Source organism: Octopus sinensis, linkage group LG16 (genome assembly GCF_006345805.1).
Source record: "Octopus sinensis linkage group LG16, ASM634580v1, whole genome shotgun sequence".
Taxonomy (NCBI): Eukaryota; Metazoa; Mollusca; class Cephalopoda; order Octopoda; family Octopodidae; genus Octopus; species Octopus sinensis.
The window spans coordinates 40,867,575-40,887,866 of record NC_043012.1 but is presented as its reverse complement, the minus strand read 5'-3'; the positions used below and the strand labels follow the sequence as shown (position 1 = coordinate 40,887,866).

Genomic DNA, 20,292 nt, shown 5'->3' with positions numbered 1-20,292 from the left:
TATCATGTACATTGTTTTGTCTTGGTATAAAGATGGGCTACAGCAAATATTCTGCTCAATACCACAGATTTGCTTGTCAGTTGTTTGACCTTAACCAGTTGAGCATGTCCCTTAGTGGCTGACGATATGTGCATCTCTGATCACGAAGTAGAAGTAGTGGGTGAGCATCATAGCCATGTGTTGAGAGGGATTCTTTGGGGTTTGAATAATTCACCTTTGGAAACATGGGTGGTTTATGTTCCCAACATCCTTAAACATCTTTGTTCAGGGACCTTTTGAGGGGGATGTGCTACCCGACCTGAAGAAAACTAATTCTACTGGGACCCACCTGCAAGGTCATGTGCTGTTTCTCTTATTAAGATCACCATGTCACGCACATATGGTTGTGATGCATGTGCCTGGTGTACGTACCCTTATCAGACAGGTGTATGATGGGCTTTCGTATATTTTACCCGAGTATCACTTTGATGGCTTCCACTGCTCTCTCACTCAATAATAATAACTACAACAATTTTCAAATTTTGCCACAAGGCCAGCAATTTTAGCAAGAAGAGTTTGTAACCTACATCGCCCCCTGTACTTGAGAGGCACTTAATTTTATCGATCACAAAACTTGACTATCTTTCATCCTTTTGGGGTCAATAAAGTAGCAATAATGTACTCAGGTCAATGTAATTCACTTGCCCCCAAACCCAACAAAAAAAACTCAGGCTTTGTGCTTACAGTAGAAAGAATTTAGATCTTTATTATTATCATTAATATTATTATTATTATTTTTATTGTTATTATTATTATTATTATCATTATTATCATTATTATCATTATTATTATTGTTATTATTATTATTACTCTTATTAAGGCAGCAAGCTGGCAGAATTGTTAGCACACAAGGCAAAATGCTGAGCAGCATTTCATCTGTCTTAACATTCTGAGTTCAAATTCCGCCGAGGTCGACTTTGCCTTTTGTCTTTTTGGGGTCAATAAATTAAGCACCAGTGAAACACGGGGGTCGATATAATCAACTAATCCCCTCCCCAAAAATTTCAGGCCTTGTACCTATAGTAGAAAGGATAATGATGATGATTATTATTGTTATTATTATCTTCATCATCAAAGCAGTGAGTTGACAGAATCGTTAGCATGTTGGGCAAAATGCTTAGCCACATTTCACCTGTCTTTACGTTCTGAGTTCAAATTCCGCTGAGGTCAACTTTGCCTTTCCTCCTTTCAAGGTCAGTAAATTAAGTACCAGTTGAATACTGGGGGGGGGAGTCAATATAATTGACTAGTCCCCTTCTCCAAAATTTCAAGCCTTATGCCTTAAGTAGAAAGGATTACCATTATTTCCTTTTATCACAGGTTTTGTTGGAACATATGGGGTCTTGCATGTGTAGCAAGCTTACTACCTGCAGCCTATGGCAAGGCAAACCTTTTGGAACAGTTCTTGCTGGGCACTCAATTCCAATTTCCTTCATATTCCCCTTAATGCCTTCTGATATTGTCCCCCAAGGACCCAACAATAATTGGCCCTATCTTCACCTTATTCTTTTGCCATAATCGGGCTATTTCGTACTTAAGAGGGTTGTATTTATCTATCTTTTTGCCTTCCTTCTTGACCATTCATGGGTCAAAAGGGCATGCCACATTAACTATATAGCACATGTGGTGCATCTTGCTGACCACCACTAGATCCAGTCTGTTATGCCCTCGTACCTGATCTCTTTAGATTGCGAAAGTCCCAGAGGTTTATTATTATTTTTATCATCATCATCATTTTTATTAGCATCTTCTTTCAATTCTGTTTCCATTTCTTGCCAAGTGTCTGCCAGACACCTAGGGCAGAGAAACATAGCGTATGCATTGGTAAGCCATTAAAACAAACACACCAGATTGTTCATTTACAGAGTCATGTGATAGAGATATTATCATTATTATTATTATTATTATTATTATTATTATGATTATTATTATTATGATTATTATTATTATTATTATTATTCTTGCCAGAAAGGTGACACACTCACGGACATTCCACAGATAAACTACAAAGTAAACAGCAGAGGGTTTTAAATCCAGTTAATAGTAACAGCAATAATTGATCAAAGCGAATACGTGATGTCAGAGGAGAGAGACACCTGTGACAATTAAGTATTTAGCGAGGAAAATGTCTGAGAGGAAATGTGAAAGATGTCCTCTTCCTTCCACACAGGTGAGAGAGATTTGTTTCGAAGGAGAGAAACAGAGCAGAGAGAGAGAGAGAGAGAGAGAGAGAGAGACACACACACACAAAGAGGATATGTACATGAGTGTGTGTGTGTGTGTCTGTGTGTGTGTCTACATATATATATATATGTGTGTATATGTACATATGTAATATCTGTATACATATGTATATATTCATATGTGTATACATATATATGTGTGTGTGTGTGTATATATATAGATAGATATAGATATATAGATATATATATACATACACACACATATGTAATATATGTATATACAAACAAAATTATATATATATATATATATATCCACACATATACACGTGTATGTGTATATATATATATATACACAAATATGTGTATGTGTGTGGGCACATATGTATGAATGTCTATAAATTCATACATATAATATATATGGTATGTAATATATAAGAGAGAGAAATAACAGTGACAGAGAGAGAGAGTGTGTGTGTGTGTGTGGTGTAAAGTGTGTGTGTGTGTGTGTGTGTGTTGTGTTGTGTGTGTGTAGTCTTGTGTGTGTAGTGTGTGTGTGTGTGTGTGTGTGTGTGTGTGTGTGTTGGCAGTCATGAAGCTCGTTAGTTCCTGCACTCAAAGAACAATTTCTAATCAATGTAAATTAAATAAAACATTAAACAAGGAAGAACTCAAAACGTTGGGGCCGTGGGCGTGATGGGGGGGTAGCTGTTAAAGAAAGGTTATTGAGTTCATTAAATCACTGTGGGTTTCTTTTTTGTTATTTGTTGTATATTGTTTTTATTGTTTTGTGATGGTGGGGGGGAGAGTGGTGTTGTTGTTGTTGTTGTGTTTTAAGTAATTTCATTGGTGGTTTTTTTTGTTTAGCCTGTTGTTTTTTGTTTCTTATTCACAGTTTATTTTTGCCGCGTGTGTGTGTGTGTGTTGTGCGTGCGTGGGTGGGTGGGTGTGTATGTGTGAGTCTAAGTGTATGTGTCTGTTTATGTATGAGTGTGTGTGAACCTATGCATGAGTTGTGTGTGTGTGTGTGTATGTGTCTTTGTGTGCCTCTGTGTTTGCGTGTGTGTGTGTGTACCTATGGATGTGCATATTTATGTCTCTGTACATGTATGTGTGTGTGTGTGTGAATCTATGTGTGTGTATGTTTCTCTGAGTGTGTGTGTGTGTGTTTTAATTCTACATTTCTTTATTTATGTTTTGTTTTGTTTTTAATAATTTGTTGGATTTCAAAGAGAATTTCTCTGATTTGATTACAACACAGGAAGAGAAGCAACAGTGGAGCAACACTGGAGGAGGATCACCATCACCACCATCACCATCATCATCACTATCATCATCACTGCCAACACCACTACCAACTACAACAACAACAATCACATCCAAGGAGAGCAGCAATAACGTAAGCAACAATAACAACAACAACAGTTACAACAACAATAGTTCCACAAACAACTTATCATTGACAATCATAACAACAATAGCAATAACAACAACAACAACAGAAAGTTGACCCGGTAAGGCAATGGGTCAACAAGGATCATTTGGTCATCTGGGGATTGGGTTTGGGTTTGGGCTTTGTGGGTGATGGAGTAGGTCAAGACATGCAGGAAGGTCCTCTGGTAGTGGTGGGCAAGGAATGATGAAGATAGTTGGGGACCTGCTGGTTTTCCTGGTCTGCTGCGTTCTTCAGCTGCAGGAATTCCTGTCGGCTTTGCCGGTTTTCACACCCTTGTGGACAGCTGATGACCACTTGACCTGGTCTTGAGTCACCTGTTCCCATGTGACAGAGCAGATGATGAGGGACTTTAGAGAAGCCTTTTTTTTAAGTGTCTTTGAAGCCCTTTTTCTGGCCACTCTCGGTGCGTTTGTCTTGCTGGAGTTCACCAACAACAAAAAAGGCAAATAATACATTTAATAGACTTAAACTAATAGTTCTCAACCAGGCTCCATATAACCCTTAGGGATCCATATGGCCCCAAAGGTTCATATGATCCTTGGGAGGGAGGACACATACGACTTTGTTGCAGGAATTTATATACAATAAACTGGTTGTATTTCAACAATAGACAGAATATTTTAAACAGCCTTAAGTCCCTAGCCATTCATATATCTTCTGTGTCCAGTGTATCTGTGTGCTGCCCCTCATTCTTGCTGCATAATATATGCAACATCATATTCTATGAGACATTTCCCTCAACATAGCAGGGGTTATTGTTCCAAATGCCGCAGTAACAGCTGCCTTCAGTTCCTCATTGGAATTACAATGTTGTTTGGACACAACATCCTTTATGTATCCTCAAAGAAATTTATCACATGTTGTCAAGTCCAGACTTTGTGCAGGCCATTTCATGGGCGCCAGGGACATTACTGAATCATGACCTATCCATTTGTCTAGAAGAATGTCTCACACAGTGAAGGCATAAGTAGCTGGAGTTGTCTTGTTGAAACCAAATCTCCTCTCTGATTCCAAAGTCATCGAGTTTCGGTATAAACCATTGTTGTAACATGTTTAGATATGAGGTATGGCTTCCTGGCCCCTCAAATAAGTATGGTCCAATAACATGACATGCATTAGAAGGAACTGTATCATCATCAACATCATCATTTAACGTCTATTTTCCATGCTAGCATGGGTTGGACAGTTCGACCGGGGTCTGGGAAGCCAGGAGGCTGCACCAGGCTCCAGTATCGAATAACAACAACATATGGATGGGTAGGGATTTATGGGCCACCTGTACATTTCCTACTAATATTTTTTACAAAATTAGGCTTTTTTTAAACATCAAATGGCTATGGAAGTAAAGTAGGGTAAGGTAGAAATCCAAAGAAATCCATAGGCAAAAAATGGTTAAGAATCAGATTTAAACCCTGCTCAGCCCTATTTCAAGAGAATAATACCTGGGTAGTCTTATTTCAAGACAAGAATCCTTGGTTAATCCAATTTCAATAGATTTAATCTCTCTCTTTCTTTCTCTCTCTCTCTCTCTCTCTCTCTCTCTCTCTCTCTCTCTCTCTTTCTCTCTCCTATTTATCTATCTATCTATCGCTATATGTTGGAACTTCATAAAGACCTGAAGATCCATCTTTTCGTTGCTGCAGTAGAGTCTGTGCCGTTGTATGGGTCTGAGACTTGGACACTGACCAAGAAACCCACTCAGATGGTGGATGGGTGCGACACGAGAATGCTGAGGATGGCTCTGAACATTAATCAGTACACACTGAGGACGAAGAACTCAGAGCACTACAAGAGCCTCCCAAAATTTAGCTCAAAAATAACACAGAGGAGACCGAGATTAGCTGGACATGCCCACTGCCATTTAGAGTTGACACTGCACTCAGTGTTCCTGTGGGAGCCCCTACACAGATACATTAGAAGAGGGAGACCGAGGATGACATATGTTGATGCCCTAAGGACAGACACTGGTCCCTGGCAGACACAGGACATGACAGTGGTCAGTGATGGACTGGCCAGGTTGCCAGCTTGCCCGATGACAGATGGGACCCTGCACCATTAGAATCCATACATGGGGGCCCATGTTATTATTTAAGGGGCTAATCCCCTCAAGTTTGAAAATTTTTTATTCATTCCTGGAAGAATGCATTAATTACTTCAGCCTGGCAGTGTTTGTCGACCGTTTAAAAAAAATACAATTAAATGATAGCATTGTAGTTGTGGGTGGGCCCCTTTAGTCTCCTGGCAACCAATACTTTTAGACCCAGTCCGCCACTGGCAGTGGTGATGAGGAACAAAAACTGCTGGTGAGAACTCATCCATGGATCTAGGAAATTTTACCCACCCTAGATAGATATATCTTTCTATCAATCACCTTCACTTACCACCATACCTAACAAATTTTTAAAACATTTTTGAAGAATTTCATCAGATTTTTGCTACTAATAAAAGAGAAATTCTCTCTCATTAGGAATTTTAACACTAACTGTAGCTCATTACCTGTGCACCCACAGAAGCTTTACATAGGCACACACACACACACAAATATATGAATATATAAGATAGATAGATAGATATACACACTCGCCAACAAAGATTTATACATCCACTAGCAGTATCGCCCGGCATTGCTCAGGTTTGTAAGGGAAATAACTATAAAGCATTTTTAGAGAGTTATAGCCAAAAAATGGAAAAAAAATTATGGTAAATTTTTTTTTTTAGTTAAAATGGTCGAGTTGCGTCCCCTAGACAGTCTGTGGTTTGTGTTTCTGATTCTCGACCCCATGTCGAATTTATCGATTTTTTTCAGAACTGGGGGAACTTTTCAAAATTTTCGCTGTGTTAGTTTTGAATTATGACATTGGGCTATGTGTGTGTCAAGTTTCATCAGAATCGGTTGAAAGCCGTGGTCAGGGTGAGGGTACAACCTAACAGACACACAGAAACACACACAGACAAACTGCCGTTTATATATAGAGAGATACATAGGCATGTGTGTGTGCATTCAAGTTTATATACATAGATGTATGTGTGCAAATATATCTGTATATATACACACACGAATATATGTCCATATATATATATATATATACACACACACACATATATGTCCATATATATATATATATACACACACATACACGCACATGCACATATATAAATATATATATATATATCCATACGCAAACATATATATATGCATACACATATACAAAGCTATACACATTTATATGCAAATAACTGCGTTTATATGTTTTATGCTTGTAATTATGTGTGCCTATTTATAGAGAGATATATACACACATACATACACACACACAAACACACACATTGTATTTATAACACATTTTAGTTCATTGTACATTTTCTAATACTTTTCTTTGCTTCACCACCACCGCCACCTTCCACCCCACCCCAACTATCACCCCCTCCGCCACCAATACCTTCCTTCTTTACATTATCACAGAATGTAATTTTAAAGAGTTTCCTGGAGGACTAACTGAAATACTTTAAGGCTTATAACAAAAAAAAAAACAAGGCAGTATAGGAAAAAAAACAATAATAATAATAATAAAATAGTAAAAAACAAACAACAAAAATCAATATATATAAATATATGTAACATATGCAAAAAAAAACAAAAAAAAACAAAATATGAATTTTTTTTTTTTAAATGTCTCCATGAAAAACTCCTTAGAAATGAAAAAATAAAAATTTTTTTTAAGATTTCAGCAAAATATCTATTCCCATTACTTTTCCGACCAATTCCATTCCCTCACTTCCCTATCATCGAATTTTTTTTTTTTTTATGGAAATAACTTAAAAGCTACAAGATTCGTTGGTTTGCTTCTTCCATAGTAGTGTGAGGTATTTTTGCATATACATACACAGATGAGTGCATGTGTATACACACAGACATATATATATATATATATATATATACTTATATATATATATATACTTATATATATATTATACTTATATATATATATATATATACTTATATATATATATATAATACTTATATATATATATATACTTATATATATAGATATCTATACTTTATATATATATATATTATATATATATACTTATATATATATATATAATATAATATATACTTATATAAGATATATATATATATATATATATATATATACTTATATATATATATATATACTTATATATATATCTATATATATCTCCTATATATATATATATATACTTATTATATATATATATATATATACTTATATATATATATATATATCAGTATATATATATACTTATATATATATATATATATATATATATCAGTATATATATATCTACTTATATATATATATACTTATATATATATATATATAACAGGAAGCTTTATGAAGATAAACAAAAGACGAAGGCAGGTGGAAAACGAACGAACAATTGTATTAGTATGGCGCTCAGGAATATAAATAAAACAAGTCTTTAAACGTTTCGAGCCTACGCTCTTCAACAGAAAGATACACAGAGAGAGAAAAACACAGAAAGGAGAGAAAAAAATGCGTGCAGTAGCTAACGAATCAACAGGCGATATATATATATATATATATATATATATATATATATATATATATATAGATATATATATATACATATATATACATATATATAAGTATATATGTATACAATATATACACATATATATAAGTATATATGTATACATATATATACATATATATAAGTATATATGTATACATATATATAAGTATATATAAGTATATATGTATACATATATATAAGTATATATATATATATATATATATATATATATCAGTATATATATATAATATATTACATATATATAAGTATATATGTATACATATATATAAGTTTATATATATATATATATATATATAGTATATATATTGCTGGAGGGATCAAGAAGGATGTCATGCAATGAAAGTCATCCCTTCCGCCCCACCCATCCCTTTCCATCCCACCTCAACATAATGAACTTTAGTAGTCATGTGTTGGGCACTTAATCAAAATGTCAGATTTCGTTTAATGGGAAAGAAGACTTGTTGTGGTTTTATAGAACATGTGAGGATAAGAGAATTTTATTCAAAATATCGACAAGATATTAATCCCAGAATCACTTATTCTGGGTTTCTGTGCCACCAGAAAGAAAAGGTCAACAATCTCACAGAGATCAACAGATATGCTCCAATTTTTTTTTTTTTTTCAGTCTCAAATATTTCTCATATGGAAACTGGATTACATGTCCATACCAAGGTTTCATTCGATCTACAGTATACATCAGTGGAGTGTGAAGAAGTAAATTAAAGGAACCAAATGCTTTTATAGTCACAGAGCCTCTTGCACTATCATCATTTAATGTCCATGCCAGCAATGGTTGGATGGCTTGGCTTGGCAGGATGCAAATAAATGGAGGATTGCACCAAGTTCCTATGCCTACTTTGACAATATTGCTACAGCTGGATGCTCTTCCTAAAACCAACCACTTTACAGAATGCACTATGTGCATTTTACATGGCACCAGCACCAGTGAGGTCACCATGTGACTCACAAGACTAAAAAGCCTCCTGGACTGAGTGGAAGTATAATAAAATAAAGGGCAGTGCCTTTATGCTAGGTGTTGATAATTGAACATATGATAGAGGAACAGGTTTGTCGCATAGAAGACACAGACACATAACTACTCTGCGCTATATATGAGTGGATAAGAGTAATTGTGGTGGAGTTGGAACGGGAGAGAATCTGTTTGGTAGTTCACAAGTAGTAATTAAGCTACCCCTTAATTGCTTCCGACTCCACAGCCCCGATATAAAGACCTCCTTCGGTCATGACTGACCATGGGATTGCACCTAGAAAGTACCCTTCTGCGGCCACAAGTCTGGGCAAGGTTGTTTATGGAAGACCAGCAGTCGCCCATGCCTACCAGCCTCTCCTCTCCACACCACTGATGTTATCCAAGGGAAAGGCAAAGGGGCTGATACAGCTTGTCACCAGTGATGTTGCAATTCATTTCTACAGCTGAGTGAACTGGAGCAACGTGAAATAAAGATTCTTGTTCAAGAACACAACACATAGCCTGGTCTGGGAATCGAACTCACTAATTCATGATTGTGAACCTGACACTCTCACCACTGAGCCATGTGCCTTCATAAACGTATTATATAAAATACATATAATGATATATATGACACAGTATATGTATATTTTAGTATATAAAATACTGATATATGCAGTGTATACACAAATATCTGATGGATTGGGTTACAAGAAAAACATAATGAAACGCTGGGGATTTTTCTGGGGGTTTTTTTTTTATCAGATCAACAGCAAGAACAGCAACAACAATTACTTACGCTGTCTGGGAATACATTCCAGGCCATATCAATGGCTTTCATCATAACATCTGAAGTGATATGAATAAATACGGAAACAAATATTAATATGTACACATAAAAAATAAATGAAGGTAAACAGATAAACAAGCAGACAGGCAGGCACACAGACAGACGGACGGACAAAAAGATAGATGGACAGGGTTATGGACAAACAGACAGACAGGGTTAGAGAGAGCCAGATAGACAGGAAAACACTATGTGGTTCTAAGTCTACTAGAAATACCAGCTAAATTTCCCTTAAATCAAATCCTGCCATCTGAAAAACAGAAGTACACACTGGACAATGTAGTCCTCGATACACTATGTCAGTAAAACAAGAAAGAAAATTATGAGAGAGTATTTATTTTGGAATATCTTTGACCATAGGCCTGCTTGGCCAGGACTGACCTGAGGCCAAATAATCCTTTTTACTATAAGCACAGGGCCTGAAATTTTGGGGGAAGGAGAAGAGTCGATTACATCAACCCCAGTACTCAACTGGTACTTATTTTTATCGACCTCGAGAGGAAGAACGGTAAAGTCGATGTTGGTGGAATTTGTACTCAGAACTTAGATGGACGAAATGCAGCTAAGCACTTTGCCTGGCATAGCAACGACTCTGCCATCTCCCCCACCTCCCTAGGGCTAAATAATAACAACTGTTATTTATACAAAAGCCTTTTGCTTGCAACCCCTTGGTTGGTGTGATGATGCTAACCCAACTGCAAACCACTCGTGTTAAGAGTTTTCAAAACAAAAGCCAAACCAGTGGGTTGGCAGAGGTCTTTGAGCATCAGGCAAATACTTATTGTTTGTTCCAGTTCTTTATTAACTGATGCTCCATCGGTTATGACAAGGGTCCCAGCTGATCCAATCAACAGTACAGCATGCTCATGAAATTAATGTGCAAGTGGCTGAGTACTCCACAGACACGTGTACCCTTAACTTAGTTCTCAAGGCAATTCAGCATGACACAGAATGTGACGGGTGTGCCCCTTTGAAATACAAGTACAACTCATTTTTGCCAGCTGGATGAACTGAAGCAATGTGAAATAAAGAGTCTTGCTCAAGGACACAGTGCACTGCCAGGAATCGAACTCGTGACTTTTACAATCATGAGTGGAATACCCTAACCATTAAGCTACATATCTTCGTTCTCCAAACTAATGATGTTTATCCAAAGAAACAGCTACCAGCTGGCACCAATGCAGCTTGGCGCCAGTGTTGTCAAAGACATAGGCAGAGAAAATACCACAAGGCACTTTATCTGACCCTCTGACAGCTTTGCCAATCCATTACACTGGATTGCCACTTATTTTTCAATCTTGAAAGGATGAAAGACAAAAGTGACTTTGGTGAAATTCGAACTCAGATTACCATCACACATTCTAACCAACACTTGAATGATCTGTGAATTTGCTGCCATCTGCTTGGTCCCACATCAGTCATTCTTCCCTCCCAGACAAAGACTCAGTCTCAAAACATCCGATTCCTCACAACATACAAACTTACCAAAATCTGTATAACTTTTGCCAGAATAGGCTCAGTTCCATTCTACCATATTTTTTGGCACACAACTCAATATAATGATTGATTGATTGATTGATTCTAGTTTCAGCTTATGAGCTGTGGCCATGCTGGGGCACCACCATTTAATGTAAACATGTGGTGGAAATATTCCAACTCTGTCATTTTCCTTCAAAATCCTGCTGCATTTCACATGGAATTTTTGGTCCTTCAAATTTGTCTTCATGTAGAAGTTGACCTACTTTTCCTTTTTAGCAGTAAATTTTGGTCTGAACAATTCAGCTTGTATGCCACTAAATATGGTAACTTCTGCCAATGTACTCTACCAGACTCCATTCCATTGTACTCTAATTTCAGTACTTTATTCATCATCATCATCATTTAACATCCATTCTCCATGCTGGCATGGGTTGGACAGTTTGACAAGAAATGACCAGCCAAAGGGCTGTTCAGGCTGTTTTGGCATGATCCCTACAGCTGGATGCCCTTCCTAACACCAACCGCTTTACAGAGTGTCCTGGGTGCTTTTATGCAGCACTGGCACAGATGGTTCTTGTGTGGGACCAGCACTTAGAAGCCCACAAGATTAGGGATGCTCAGCTGGAGAAGGTTGCAAGGGACAAGCCTGTATGCAAGGGCAACAAAGCTTTTGATTAGCTTGACAGGTCTTTTCAAGCACAACAAACTGCCAGGAGCCTCGGTCCCCTGTCACCCCTTCTGTGAGTCCCAATGTCTGTAGAGCCTTTCTCACCACTTCATCCCACATCTTCTTGGGTCTACTCCTTCCACATGTTCCCTCTACAATTAGAGATTGGCACTTCTTGATGCAACAGTCTTCATTCATAAGCATTCCTTATGTGCATACATACATACATATACACACATATATATATATATATATATATATGGAAAATTAAATTTATTAGGTTTTTATTATATACAATTATTTATAGAGATTATTTTAGATCTTGATTATAATATTTATATATATATTTTCATTGATAATTTATATATATTAGTCATTTTAAATATTTATGTAGTTAGATATAGACTAATATTGATATTAGATTATGGGTTTCCTACCTTATAAATTAAAATCAATATTTAACATTATAGTCGATTTGGATATAATCATATTTGATAATAGAGTTTATTATAAGTAAAATTATTATATTATATATATTATTTATATCTTAAAAATATTGATTATATTTTAGATATGTAAACCACCTGAGGAATGACTGTAACTTGAAAATTTTAAGAATTGAATAGCCATGAAACGATTGTAGTGTTATATTAATTATCTTTTTTAATAATTTTGATATATATTTAAATAATATAAATTAATTAATCTTATGTATTGGCTTAATTTTTCATTGTATGATTGCCTAATAGTGGTTTTATCTCTAATTTAATATAATATATATATATATATAATATATATATATAAATATACAGATATATATATACCTGCCTTAGACTTTCACTCCTTACACACCTGCTCAATTTGAATCATTTTCAGTCGAAAGATGCCTGTTGTTATTTCTTGTTGTTTGTATTCGTAATTCTGTACCATGTTCTCTGTTTTTTTTTTGTTTGTTTCTTTGTTTTGTTTTTGTTGCCACAAACATTCACTAGCTTTCTTACAAAGGGGTCTAATGCTCTTAGCTTAGATTATTTTGGGGACAACCAGATTGAACCATCTCAAGTGTAACTGTCCGAAATGGTTATGACTTCTGGTACTTGACTGAAGAAAGAAAGCCAAGAACGACCCATCTTTTTGGCCTGTCCTAATTGTTGTTTCTCTTGTCCGCCTTCATGTCATCTATATGTCCGAACGTTTTAATGCCCTCTATTGCGTTTTTATTCCATTTATATATATATTGCTTTGCTTTTAGCAAGTAAATTAAAGATATGTATTTCAAAAAAATAACAAAAAGCTAACAAGACTGTCACAACACAATAATTTCAGTTACTTCAACCCACATCTTTTCAATTAATCCAGCTTTATCTCATAGTTTAAGATTTCTATGATGTGATTGTTTATTTTTAGAATGACATTGTAGGGTAGGTGTAAAAGGCTGGATCTGGCATGTTTGAATGTAAAACAAGTAGAGTATTTGAGCTTAAGGCGGTGAACAGGCAGAACTGTTAGCCTGTTGGGCAAAATGCTTAGCGGCAATTCGTCCGTCTTTACATCCTGAGTTCAAATTCCTCCAGGATCAACTTTGCCCTTCATCCTTTCAGGGGTCAATAAAATAAAATACCAGTTGAGCAATGGGGTTGATATAATCAACTAATCCCCATCCTCCAAAATTTCAGGCCTTGTGCCATAATTTGAAAGTAATATTTGAGTGACATACGGCCAGTTTAAATGCTAACTGGTTAAAGTGAGTTTATACATCTTTTACCGTTCCTAATTGCAGCTTTTATTGCCAAGAGATTCCAAATCCATTAGATATGACCCACATACCATCACACTGGTTGGCTCTTTAATTATATGTTAGTGCTGCATTATGTCTTTGGAGGGTAATTATATATTTTATTGGTGTTGTTCTAATTAATTTAAGACTGTTGTTATAATGACAGCCAGTTATAGCACAATCAGTTGAGTCATGAGTTCAAATCACACTGGGGTTAACTTTGAATTTCTCTATCCTTCTGGGGGGGGGTGATAAAATAGGAAACTAGTACTTGGTGGTTTGGTAGAATGGTTACAGCTATGTCAATAAATACCTAGAGTACCTACATACAGACCTTTACATTTTGAGTTCAAATCTTGATGAGGTTAATTTTTGTGTCAATAAAATAAACTACTTGTCATGGCCGAGTATTCCTCATAAGAATCAAGATAATGAACCATGAGACTGGGTTATTTTTCCAGTTTTTTTACTTAATTTTTGAGAGCGGTCTGGTTCACTTTTAGTATTCTTGTTTGTGAGAGCAGTCGAGTTTATTTCAGACATTCTCATTTCAAAAACCATCTCCAGCTAATTGTTGAGAGGACATTGGTGTTGCCTTGGCAGACGTTTGCACTCAGTGAGTATTATTATTATTATTATTATTATTATTATTATTATTATTATTAAGGTGGCAAGCTGGTAGAATCATTAGCATGCTAAGTGAGAGGCTAAGCAGCATTTCATCTGTCTTCATGTTCTGAGTTCAAATTCCATTGAGGTCAACTTTGCCTTTCATCTTTCCGGGGTTGATAAATCAAGTACCAGTCAAATACTGGGGTCGATGTAATCAACTAGTCCCCTCCTCCAAAATTTCAGGCCTTGTGCCTTTAGTAGAAAGGATTATTATTATTATCATTATTATTATTATTATTATCATTATTATTATTATTATTATTATTATCATTATCATTATTATTATTATTATTATTATTATTATCATTATCATTATATTATTATTATTATGAAGACAATGAGAGAGCAGAAACAGTAGAACAGTCAGCTAAATATCTCCCCATACTTAGATTGGCTCCTCAGCATTGTGTGTTCAAACCACATCTGGGGCTGGTGTTAACTTTCTCCAGAAGGTGATTCAGAAAAGACGGGGCAACGACCACAAGCAAACTGCAACCCAAACAGCAACAGTTTCAACACAAACAGCCCCAGAACACAACAACAACAACAGAAATAAAAGCACAACAACAAGAGGAGACACAGTGAGATGTTTACCTGTATATTTAGTGCTGCTAGTCAGGGACCGATTCTGGAAACCAAAGAGTTCAGCCAGTTCAGAATATTCCTGGAATTTCTCATCCCAGCAAACCTAGAAATAAATAGCATGAAATAATAATGGTGGTGGTGGTGGTGGTGGCGGTGGTGGTGGTGGTGGTGGTGGTGGCGGTGGTGGTGGTGGTGGTGGTGGTGGCGGCGGTGGTGGTGGTGGTGGTGATGGAGGTGGTGGTGGAATGGTGGCAGTGCTGCGGCAGTGGTGATAGTAGTGGCAGCATCGATGGTGGTGGTGGTGGTGGTGGCAGTGATGATGATGATAATGATGATGATGGTAGTGGTGGTGGTCATGGTTATGGTGGTGGCAGCAGAGGTGATAGTGATGATGGTGGTGGTGGTGGTGGTGGTGGTGTGGTGGTGGTGGTGGTGGTGGTGGTGGTGGTTATGACAGTTAACGATGGTGAAGCTGGTGATTTATGATGACGGTGTTCATGTTACTCCTGATGGTGTAAAGTCAGTGACGGTGTCAACGATGACAACAAAAACAACAAAGTGAATGATGATGATGATGATGATGACGATGATAGCAATGGTGTTGATGACATTAGTGATAATAATAATAATAATAATAATAAAGATGGTGATGCAACAGCAAACAACACCAAGGTTAACTTTGCCTTTCATTGCCCTGGCGCGGTACCAGGCAGTGGCTCTCATGGCTTCTGATCTTAACTGATTGGAAGTGTTATCATGTACATTGTTTCGTCTTGGTATAAAAGATGGGCTACAGCAAATATTCTGCTCAATACCACAGATTTGGTTGTCAGTTGTTTGACCTTAACCAGTTGAGCATGTCCCTTAGTGGCTGACGATATGTGCATCTCTGATCACGAGCAGAAGTAGTGGGGGAGCATCATAGCCATGTGTTGAGAGGGATTCTTTGGGGTTTGAATAATTCAACATCCTTAAGGAACCCTTATTCGGGGACCTTTTGAGCGGGATGGGCTACTCAACCTGAAGAAAATTCTAACTGGGCCCAACCTGCAAGGTCATGTGCTGTTTATCTTGATATGAGATCACCATGTCGCGCACATTCGGTTGTGATGCATGTACCTGGTGTACCCTTATCAGACAGGTAGTCATGATGGGTATACTGGGCTTCATATATTTGTACCCCAGTGTCACTTTAACACAAACAGCCCCAGGTCGACTTTGCCTTTCATTGCCCCAGGATCAATTTCATGCCTTTGTATCATTTATCTTTTACTTGTTTCAGTCATTAGACTGTGGCCATGCTGGGGCACTGCCTCAAAGAGATTTTAATCAAATGAATCGATCCCAGGATTTACTTTTTCTTTTTAAGCCTCGTACTAATTTTATCGGTCTCTTTTGCCAAACTGCTAAGCTACAGGAACGTAAACACACCAGCATCGGTTGTCAGACAATGGTGAGGAACAAACACACACATGCATGGACACCTTGTTTAAGGCAGTAGAGGGTGATTTGAGGAAGAATCATTTGCTATTTCTAGCTAATTGGGGAACATGAAGAAGTTTACTTAGAGTAGTTCAAAGGGAAAACACACAAACACACACACACACTCAAAGAGAGAATATCTCAGATCTGCTTACCAAAACCATCTTGGGGTTCAAACCACACTGCATGATAATGGTTTGGAATGTGTTCACCACAGCATTATGGTTAATACCTGGAAAGAGATACCATCAAAAATTGAATTTTTCATAAACAAATATATATATATATATATATATATATATATATATATATATATATATATATATATGGGACGTGCCACATGGGTAGGCATGGTAGGCAGTGCTTACCCTGAATAAAATAGATCAATAGCAACATTTTCCTTTTATGACAAAATATGCACCTAATTCAATAAAATTATGAAGGTTACTCTGATTACTATGCATAAAATGCAAAATATTTCATTTTTTTTTTTGTAGATTAGGTAGGCATAATTCACACCTGCCTTTCAATATCAGTATTAAAGCTATGCATAGGACTGCTGTAGTACACATGCTGCGTACACTCCTACAACAACGTTTTCTTTACGCATTATAAAGGCAGAAATAGATCTGCATTCAACTCAGTCACACACCTGTGTTTCACTTATTTTTTTGTGTTTTACTACATAAACATCACCAACTGCCTACCCTGAGTAATTACTGATGGCAAGTGCCTGATATATATATATATATTTTACTAAGTTTTCCGAGGTCCAACATACATGGACATATACCCATGTAAGTCGGACCTTGGAAAACTTGATAAAATAATTATAGATAAGTATACACACTCTCTAAAAAACAAAATTAAACTTAGCCTATGATCAAGAACACAAGGAGCCATTAATTGGTTTGTATATATATATGAGTATAGATATACTTTATTAATAAAGTTGCAAAGATATCAAAAAAACTGTTACTCAGAGTTTCATGTTCTTGTCCATCAGACAGTTTTGGTTAAGATATTGTATATATATATGTGTGTGTATATGTATGTGTGTGTATATGTATGTGTGTGTGTGTAGACAGAGAGACAGACAGACAGACAGACAGACAGACAGAGCACATACCCAGAGGATGGAAGAACTTGGCAAAGAGAGACAGAGAGACAGAGATGGATGGACGGACAGACAGACAGGCTGATCACATGATTAAACTGGAACTCAGGGACCCTATTAACAAGAGCAAACCTGAAGTCATGATATTCCATTCGCTGTATTATAAACACAGGTGTGAAAGATGTGAAACGGAAAGTTTTCTTACCTGGTATAATAACAATTGGGGTTGAGAATATCTTATGTCCCTTGAAGTTGCTATAGACAAGTGATACAGGCTTGATAATGTCATCAATATGGCCAACTAAGGAAACAAATAAAGAAAAAAAATAAATTAACAACAACAATAATAACAGTAGTAACAATAAGAATAATCTTTTCTACTCCAGCCACAAGGCCCAAAATTTTGGGGGAATGGAGACAGTCAATAAGATCAACCCCAGTATGCAACTGGTACTTAATTTATCGACCCTGAAAGGATGGAGGATAAAGTCGACCTCGGCAGAATATGAACTCAGAATGTAGCAACAGACGAAATACCGCTAAGAATTCACCTGGCGTGCTAACGATTCTGCCAGCTCGCTGCCTTAGTAATAACAATAAGAAGAAGAACAATAATAATAATAATCCTTTCTATAGGAGGTACAAGGTCTTGAATTTTGGCGGCGGAGGGGACTAGTTGATTATGTCAACCTCAGTATTTCACTGGTACTTACTTTATCGACCCCAAAAGGATGAAAGTCAAAGTAAAGCCAAAGTCAATCCTGGCAAAATTTATACGTGTGTGTTAGTGTATATGTGTGAGTGTGTGAGTGTGTGTGTGTGTGTGTGTGTGTGCGTGCGTTTGTGTGTGTGTGTGTGTGTGTGTGTGAGTGTGTGTGTGTGAGTGTGTGTGTGTGCACGTGTGTGTGTGTGTGTGTGTGTGTGTGTGTTTGTGCTTTTATCTCCTGACATCATGTGATAGTCACTGTCAGACAAGTCATTTCCAATATTCTGTGGAAACAAATCAGGATTGGTGATAGGAAGGGCATCCGTCCATAAAAGAAAATCTGTCTCAATAAACTCCGTCCAGCCTATAAAACCATACAAAAGTAGACGACGATGATGATGATGATGAAATAAATAGAAATCTTCCGACAATGACTTACTGTCACAGAAGTCCACATATCCTTCATATTTGGCACAAAATTCTCGCCTCTGGTCATTTCTGTAGGCCATTGGATCAGGTCTTACTTTTGTTCCTTGCACTGAAATGAAATAGTATTATCATTATTATTATTATATCACGAATGTCTCTACAGTTTGACATCTTGAAAAAGTCATTACCAAGATTGGTCTGCATGACATAAAACATGACATGGTGCATCAAAACAATTTGAGTTGAGGAAACAGAGCAATAAAAGAATTCTATCTTGCAATCACCAGATACATTTATCCAATCCCAGGCAAAATCAATGCCCCCATTGTGACTTCCTAGCAAAATCCATCCTAGGACTCAGGTTATATTTTTTTTAATCCTCTCCTTCAAATACTCATCCATCAAAATCAACAGGAGTGACCATCATTATTATTATTATTATTATTATTGAGTGAGAGAGAGCAGTGCATGCCATCAAAGTGACCCTGGGGTACAAATATATGAAGCCTAATACACCCATCATGACTACCCGTCTGATAAGGGTACACCAGGCACATGCATCACAACCATATGTGCATGGCATGGTGATCTTATATCAAGATAAACAGCATATGACCTTGCAGGGGCCCAGTTAGAATTTTCTTCGGGTCAAGAAGCCCATCCAGATCAAAAGGTCCCTGAATAAGGGTCGTTTAAGGATGCTGAATAAAACACCCATGTTTCCAAAGGTGAATTAGCCAAACCCCAAAGAATTCCTTTCGACACATGGTTACGGTTCTCCCTCACTACTGCTCGTGACCAGGGATGCACATATTTTCAGCCACTAAGGGACATGCTCCACTCGTTAAGGTCAAGCAATTGATAAGCAGCTCTGTGGTATTGAGCAAAATGATACAATGAGAGCAATGACAGACGATGCCAGCCATAATTATACAGGCTAAAATGGCAGGGCGGGCAGAGTTGCAAGCACACTGGACAACATGCTTGGCAACATTTTTCCAGCTCCAACAACAGACAAACTAATAACCTTTAAGCTAACCAAAAAATCAGAAATTTGGAAAAGAGAAACTTGAAAACTTAAAGAAGCTGCATCTATTTGTAATGGATTTTGAATGTAGAGACCAGGGGTTTGGATTTCGCTCGGAAGTCACAATGGAGACATCAATGACAAATGTGTCTGGTGGTTGCAGAGATGCCTATTTATGGAAACAGAAAAGAATCGGATATTGGCAACAAAAATTAGATCAGTAAATACAGGTACAACGCTGACTTTCTGGATGTCTGACA

General features: G+C 36.9%; 1 protein-coding gene across 1 annotated transcript in view; it reads right to left on the bottom strand.

Annotated features, from left to right (window-relative positions):
• LOC115220313 overlaps positions 1–20,292 on the bottom strand; it is a 93,558-nt gene that overhangs the window by 20,271 nt on the left and 52,995 nt on the right. Inside the window, exons 16-20 of the mRNA XM_036510173.1 lie at positions 19,016–19,114; positions 18,076–18,171; positions 16,909–16,985; positions 15,281–15,374; positions 10,044–10,093 (exon numbers count right to left, since the gene is read on the bottom strand). Of these exons, the coding sequence (XP_036366066.1) occupies positions 10,044–10,093; positions 15,281–15,374; positions 16,909–16,985; positions 18,076–18,171; positions 19,016–19,114 (416 nt within the window). The remainder of the gene's footprint in view (positions 1–10,043; positions 10,094–15,280; positions 15,375–16,908; positions 16,986–18,075; positions 18,172–19,015; positions 19,115–20,292) is intronic.